Source organism: Perna viridis, chromosome 8 (genome assembly GCF_037379345.1).
Source record: "Perna viridis isolate PV_CMFRI_1.1 ecotype Kerala chromosome 8, ASM3737934v1, whole genome shotgun sequence".
NCBI lineage: Eukaryota > Metazoa > Mollusca > Bivalvia > Mytilida > Mytilidae > Perna > Perna viridis.
Window position 1 is genome coordinate 20,820,540 of NC_142452.1, and position 8,311 is coordinate 20,828,850.

Sequence of the window (8,311 nt, forward strand, 5' to 3'; positions counted from 1 at the left end):
TAATTTCATGTACAATCTATATAAATTTTAAGTCAAAAGCGCAACAATCAAATAAAAAACCAAGACTGTATCTCATTCTGAATAAGAAATAAAAAGTAAATTTAGTGGGATTTTGATGTGCATGAATCACCTCCTGTCTGGTTTTTGTAAAGACTGCTTCTTACATCGATATGAATTTTCAGTACTCTACAATTGCTATATAGCCTTTCCATCTATGGAACTAATGGAACTACTGGTTCAATCGCAAAACGTGTTTTTATTAAATATAAACCCTGTAAGAGAAGATGGTGTCGACTCTTAATTCAAAATAAACTTAATGGTGGGCAATCAATCCAAAATGGCTACTTTCTTCTATAACAAAAGAGAAGTCTTGGAAAAATTAACGACGATTTTTTTTTTGGCAATCCTTCTCACTGCATTTTTCCATTTAAATTTATGCAAAGTAGTAAAATATTGCTACAATTGTTGCTATTTTGTAAAATCAATACAGAGCTGTTATCACCGACACACCTGTAAAACTGGGTTTTCTTTTCTTTCATAAAAGTATATTTCCATCTCTTTCTGGAATTTGTGATGTCTATCACGTATAGATAAGATACGGTAACATTTTTCGTCTTTCACTGGATTCAACAACAACGACGACAAAATCGCATTAAACTTTTATTTTCAATAAATTATTAAAAAATATCATTTAATATATACATTTATGTATATCACAGATCACGTGGCAAAACAACTGCAGACGACAGCCTGACCCTGCATGTCTAATTTGAGTTATATGACCGATTTACTGTAACAAAGGTTATACCTTAACAAGTTTAACTCTTCAGATTCAGGAAGTCGTCTTGCCAAACAATTTCTTTAACGTACAAATTCGAAAATACAAACAAAATTTTGACAATAAATTGTGACAATAAAAGATAATTCTCCACAATATATTGTTACCATCTTTGGTTAAAGGGAACACAGTCAAACTGAACACATATACAAGTATAAAGAGAGAAAAATTAAGCTATAATGAACACGTACATTTTGCATTATGTTCAATAAAAGATAACATAGAAATGTGTCTTTCAGACTTTAGGAACACATGAAAAATAAAACAACATCAAAGTGAACACAAACGTGGTGTTTTCAGTTTTTAATTGCATTAGGGTAAAAAAATGGAAAAGAGACCGAAAGCTGTAAATACACATATATATTTCCCTTCAGTAATATTAAAACTTGACATTTTCGTTTAGAAAGTGAAATAATATGAAATGGCTAATGTTAAAAGTTACATGACCACTCAACCAAGCATTAAAATTTAATTGTAAATTTTGAAAATAAAATTGTGAACAGATACAATAACCATTTCGAACTTGTGGGCAGAGGTCAAATATTGATAATTGTCTTGACTATTGTTAAATCAAATCTGTGACTCCATGTTGGCCTTTCAGTGCATTTCAAGATCAGTCCGATTGTAATCCGAACAACAATAAAACTACTCCGGTCCAACACTAACATCACCTTGTGCGTGTAAAGAAGTCATATCCGCTCAATAAAAAAAGAATACGATCAACCTTTTCATATGTTTTGTGATGAATGAGTGACCTCTGGATGCCGGTAGGACAAAATGGTGCAGGACTATTGTGGTCAATTTTCCAATAAGTTATTGTAATATTTGTCGAAGCTACGCCTCTTTAAGTGAAACTGCATTACAATAAACGACTTAAACCCATTGAGAAAATGTTCATCTTTCAAAATGATAAAATGGGAGGTTTTAGGACAAAGTTCAGATTTCAATAGTGTTATCAACCGTCTTCCGGTCGTTATTTTATTTCATTTTCCCTCACACCGTGTCACTTATTGTTATTTTGGAGAGTCCACCCAAGCTAAGACGGAAATCTCACACAACTGATTCATTACTTGCCCCCTAATTAGTCTCGAATGACAATACCCTTGTAGTTTTACCCAACACCCTGTAAAATTACCATGGCCTCCGGATTCCGAGGCTCACTTACTCTTCGATCAGCCATATATTTACCTAGGATATACAGATCAATACAATTCTTATTTGTTCATCATGAACATTCATCAAAGCAAATTAAGCAATGTGAAAATGTATGTAGCTAGCATGATCACGCCCGGAAATTTCTTTTCCTTATTGGCTATCAAAATCCTGCCGGATATTGCGAACTGACCTAGTCGTCGGTTTCAATTGGTCTGTGTACCGTTCCATTACACAAGGACACGAACAGTTCACTCATTTGGCGGTTCTGTGTCGGCTGTTTTGAAATAAACGTAATGAGAAGACATCGAAGATATTGTCTGGTTACTATTTTCTCCATCGAAATCTTCCTCGTTTTCCTCTGGAACGGTGTACGGTCTCCCCGCCCGAAGTCGATCCCGGGAATTTACATACGTATTTGGTTCAACGAGCCTCGTTGTTTGGCATAGTCTTGAGGGGTGACCCAGCTCTGAAATTGCAAACAAAAATGCTTTAAAATTTGACGTTGACTCGAGTAAGTTGTTATTTAGAACGAGCACTTAATGTACACAAACGACATTTGGTACACCATTAATCCTACGTCGTTTAGAATTTGGGGACGATTATGAGAGGGTCCGGCTTGGAAGTTTTTTTAAACAAAATATTTTGACTCGCACCTTTTGAAAATACATATTTCATCTTAAAGATGGGAGAACAAACTGTTTTTATCCTTTCAAATCACTCTAAACTGAACATTAAGCCAATAAATAATTTGACTTGAATGTAATTCAACCATCAACATTGTGGAAATGAATGGTTAGATCCGAAATAATCTTCCAAGCCAATTGATTTAAAGCTCTGGGCGGATAGATACCAATCCAAGTCACGCTTAAGTATATATCTCCTCCACCACTATATAACTAAAGAATACTTTTTTTGCATTTTTAATAAAATGCATTTTTACTGGTATCTTTTTGTCTTTCAAATAGCAGACGGCACGCTTTGTTGCACGTGTTGCAGGAAAAGGGGATAGACGATGATAATGACTAATAATATAACAAATAATACTTCGAATGTAACATGTGGTGGTTTGTCTGGTATATTCATGAATGAAATATCGACATGCGAAATCAGTACGACTACACGTGACCCATGGCATGACCTCAAGAAATGTTCTCTTTGTGGTTGGTCCAAACAGATACTGAATGTGCTCGTATTTCTAACTTCCTGTACAAATGTTTCCGCAATTTTAAACTTATGGTATTTAATATTGTTTTAAAATGATAACCACTGCAATTTTAAAAAAAGACGATACAACAATGTCCAAACAAATACTTCAAAGACGGATGCATAAGTTCGTCTCTAAATAGATCGAACGTAATTCCAACTCGGCGTGGCTGTCATGGTACTGAGTAAGAATGATTTTTACACGGAACTTTATATGGTATTTCTAGGCAAATTTTTTGTCACCGCAATTTTCATATTTAACCTTAGAAATTCCTATCGATCGATTCAAATCTGCTTCACCGTCACATGATTTTCATCACATAAAATAGCTAACACTGCATAAGCGAGTTTAACGGCAAGGGTTAAAAGGAATCTAAAGAGAGTACTTATAATTGCACATACTGCTGACTATCTCTCTAAGCTCAATAGATTAACTATTAAATATTTGCTACATTTTGCCAATAAAAGGTTACATATTCAGTATGTATATAGACTGCGCAAAGTTTGAATAATATTGGTTCCATACTTTTGTGGTTGATTACACCAAGTACACAAATTGACACAAATAGCTAAGTTTAACATGCTAAATAATATGAAGGATAAAATTTATCTTAATTCTCCATAATAGGAGGTGTGCACATATATAATGCAATTTGATTTGTAATAAGCCTTCTAATTGGTTAGTTCTCTTTTGACAACATAGCTTTTTTGTATGGACTATACATTTGTGAATTGGTACTATTCATGAAGATTTCTTTTGTTTTTTGGTCACGTCATGCGTGTTAAAAAAAACTTTAAGGATGACAATCACGCTTGTTCATAAACCACCACGCGGTTCATGAATCAAATGCCTGAAAGTTTTAAATTCACAAGTCCTTAAACACTTGAAACATAGTGCAATGTTTGACTATTGTTGTTTTAATTTTTTAGAGTTGCAACTTGCAGATTACACAAAGTGTATACCTTATAAAGCTAATGGGCGGTCAGACAGACGACGGCGGTGATTGGCTACTAAATCTGCTTTCAAGCAGGTGAAAACGTGGACGTAAGTATATGAAATTCCGACATGACTTAAAATACAAACGAAAAAAATCATTTAGAAAACAAATTACTATCGCGCTTACAAATAAAAAAAGCTACCGTCATTCAAGAAAATTATAAATATTATAGAGAACGCAGACAAGATATGATAAAAGTTGGACACTTTTCAAACAGATGCTAAATAGATAAACACATAAATGTATCGTCTTGTACAACATTCCAATGAATGTTTGAAGCCGATAAGACGGGCAATATTAACGAGGAAATTTGAAACCCAAGGTCACATTTTATTTAAATGAGTTCAGCAAAGAATCTCGAAAATTGCAAAACAGATATTGGGATGGAAACTGGCTACTACACTTAGGGCCTATAAAGAAGCAAATACTGCCACCATCCCGGAATGTGCTATTACGATCATTTAATGGATACTAGTAGTTTCAAATTGGTTTATAGGAGATATCAGTACACATGAAATTCTCTTTCTTTTACTTTTAAAATGAATATAGCGATTTGTAGTGAAAATAAGTGCAAGTTCATTTTGAACCTGCATAACACTTCTCGATAAAATAGCACTTGAAGGCATCGAAGTTTAAAAAAAACTTCTGTCACCTTAACTACTTCTTACCACAAAAACACAATTACAAGCACAACGAATCTGAAGAGAGGTCAGTTCATGACCTGGTATCAGAGGGTATACCCGGCCAAGAACAGGTACACATGAGGTAAATCCAAATTAAAACTAGCACATGGCATACTTACCAGCATCATATGCAACCTCTTTATCCTGGCGCCTCTTTTTGCACACAAAACACACAACAACAATGTAGACAACACCGAACACGGAGATCACTGAAAGGATTCCCAATAATGCCATTGCTAGTGTGTACCACTTCCGGTCCTTATCTACAGACGTTGGGAATTGAGTTTGCTGGTTTTCTGGTAGGGACTGGTCTTCCCAGTTGTATGATGTGTTCGCAGGCCTTTGAAGAAACTTGTCGAATTCTACAAATGGTCCACACACAGTGTCTTCCTCAACAGTACATGGGTATCTAATAATTAAGTTTCCATCGCATTCTGAACACCGTTTGCAACCATTTAGCTTTGAATTAAAATAAAAACCATCCAAACAATCTGGTACGTCTTCGGCCACAGTTATCATAATGTGTACCACGGAAACAAATATCGAGATTCTTGACTCCATCATTAAAATATCTACAAAATAAAACGTATAATCAAGTAGTTCCGTCGACAAGTACTTTTCACGGTCCGTCCGTAATAATATTTTTTCTGCTTTGCTATTCTTTTTATGTTCCTTAAATTCTTTATTTAACAAAATAAAAAAAAAACAGCCTGACACGACAGAATTTTCTCTGCGTTAATTAAAATGTAATTCACAATTTTTAAGGTTTGCTCTGATCGCATTTTTCTTGACATTTTCAAAACACCATGGTACAAAAACTGTTTTATACTTTAATAGCCTTAGATAGAATAATACGGAAACCATAAAATATAAAGTATGCTTCCCAAGCAAATCATAATGAGGAATACGCTATAATGATGCACAATTGGTTGCAGTGAATTGAAATTAACATATTACTAATAGACGGAAGAATGAAGAATACAACTTCTGTAGTAATAATCAAAATTAGGGAGCAATCTTTGTTAAAATTGACGATAGATTCCCATTATAGTAACAAGTGTCGTTATTAAAATAAAAGATTTACAATGCTTTTCTGACATTTATAGCTCAAAATTTGAACTTTCCAACAATAACTAATTATGATTTACGAGTTTCGTACGGTTCACTTTACATGCGACATGGTAGTTGTCATTTTGAAGTCATCAAATTATTTAAATTCACATACAAAATATCTACAAAACATTTCATGCTCTTTTGGGCCTACAAGCCTCCATGTTCATAAGACCAACCCGTTATGAAATACATATAATTGTTGCCAAATGTACTTAATGCATGGTTGCCACGTGGTGTCAAGTAATTCATTATATACAAGTTGTATTAGTAATACAATGAAACGTTACATGTAGGCAATAGCAAAGTAGGATACTATAATTGCTCAGGAAACAATGAAATACTCCATAAAGTTAGTACAATTTCCCTAAACGTTGCCCAATGTTCATATTAATGATTTCAAAATTCATGGCCTACTGAGATTAAAACTCATATTTCTAAAATATGATGTGTATATTTGATAAAGTTTTGTGTACTCACCTCAAGTTAACTAACTGGAACTATTTGCTAAACTAAACAGGCAGATTACAGCGTGGGAAATATGCAGACGATCGCCAGACAGTGAAATAAAATCCAACTCAAAGTAACATTCTTTCTCAAGTAAAATGAATGAGTCAGCTTCAAAATATAGGAAAATCTAAGCTCCTCCCATTTTAAAACTGTTGACCAATCAGAAAATATAAATTTTAATACTACCAGTTTTCGCCATTCATAAAAATCATTGTGTATATTATGTACACACTAGACCGTATAAAAAGTATTTTCTCATTCAAAATTTTAAATACTTGAACAAATTTTAAACGAGGTAATCTACAAACATGTGATATCACAAAACCAATACATTTCATTTTTATTGGATGGTTAGACATCATTTCATCAGTTCTAAAAATAAACGGTAATTCCCAACTTTATCCATATTTAGCTTGAATGCACATGTAATTTTACCCCTTTTCGGCACATTTATCATTACTGCAATGACAGAGTAATAAAATCAAAACAACTTGCAAAATTTGAGAATTGTGAAAATAAAATTACCTTGCCACATTTTTTAGACTTTGAGTTTAGAAATACAACTGGACTCAGCCGGTCGGCTGTCGCCCTTTGTAAGTTAGGGAGCAACCACTTGATTTTTATGGGGGGTAGGGTGGGACAGGATCAAATTTCATATCCTCATACATGTATGCAGCCTTTTCATAGTTTGAGAAAATTTAAACTTAGAACCTGCCTTTTTTTATCCCTGGCGCAAAGCGGCGAAATTTTTGTTTAATTTGACTAAAAAATTAGGACAGTATAGAACCTGCCTTTTTATTTTTTTATTATGGCCTATTCTGGCTTTTTATTTCTTTTAAATTTCAATCCTGCCTTTTTATTTCAAATTTGATCATAAATTAAGCCGTTATTAAATGATTTTGGGGGTTGTGCTTTGAACTATATCTATTGGAATAAAGGACAAGAGGTGCCAGAGACCAGTCTTTTCCTAAAATCCGGACAGTAACTTGTGTTAAACAAGATGACTCTCTATGACACTGCGCCACAAGGTTTTATATAACAATACAATGAATGTTTTGGTTGTTTTTTCTTGGTTATAAATGCACCCATTTTTGGAATGGGAATTAAAAAAGGGGCAAAAAGCATGCATTTTATTTAATCATGTATATATGCGTATAGATCCCTATGAAATTATATCACAAGGTTGGACATCAAAATATCATGGTTAAATATTTTTGTCCCCCGTCGTAACGCGGGGATTTTGTTCGAATTTCGTAGTTGGTCATATTACACCGCCATTTTGATTCGACAAATTTTACAGGAGTTATTGGTCTTTGCTGAAATTGTATATGCACATGCAGTATAGGAAAACTAAGTTGACACAACGTCTCGGATACCGCTCAAAGAATTTTGTTCCAGTTTTGTATGATTGTTCGTTACCATATATTTGTAGTCGATTATATTGTGCCGCCACTTTGATTCGACAAATTTTACAAGTTGGAGTTTTGGGACTTTGCCCATCAACCTTTTTTTGCGGCCTGGGACATATAGCTACGAGTTGTTAGTTGGTCTGTTTTTATGATTTTTATAAGACCGCAAAAAAAAATCAGATGTAAATGGTATCATGCTGTCATCGTTAGCACCCCGTCACATTGTCAAGCAAAAGAATTAAATGAAATAATAATATACATGTATGTCAAGTATAACAGCATGTTAAGGATCGTGAACCACTGATTAGATGTCTTACAGTTCATTTTGGTAACTTTTTCAACAATTACAAAAAACTGCAACTTCTACTACAAAAAATGCAACGTTGTCTGTCAAAATTATTACCA

General features: G+C 33.8%; 1 protein-coding gene across 1 annotated transcript; it reads right to left on the reverse strand.

Moving 5' to 3' along the window:
• Positions 1-647: 647 nt before the first annotated feature.
• Positions 648-6,589, reverse strand: LOC148609785 (uncharacterized). The gene is made up of 3 exons (XM_088541000.1): positions 6,468-6,589; positions 4,997-5,449; positions 648-2,459 (listed from the first exon to the last, which is right to left on the reverse strand). The coding sequence occupies exons 2-3, from the start codon at positions 5,439-5,441 to the stop codon at positions 2,242-2,244; spliced, it is 663 nt and encodes a 220-aa protein (XP_088397126.1). The 5' UTR covers positions 5,442-5,449; positions 6,468-6,589; the 3' UTR covers positions 648-2,241.
• Positions 6,590-8,311: the final 1,722 nt, after the last annotated feature.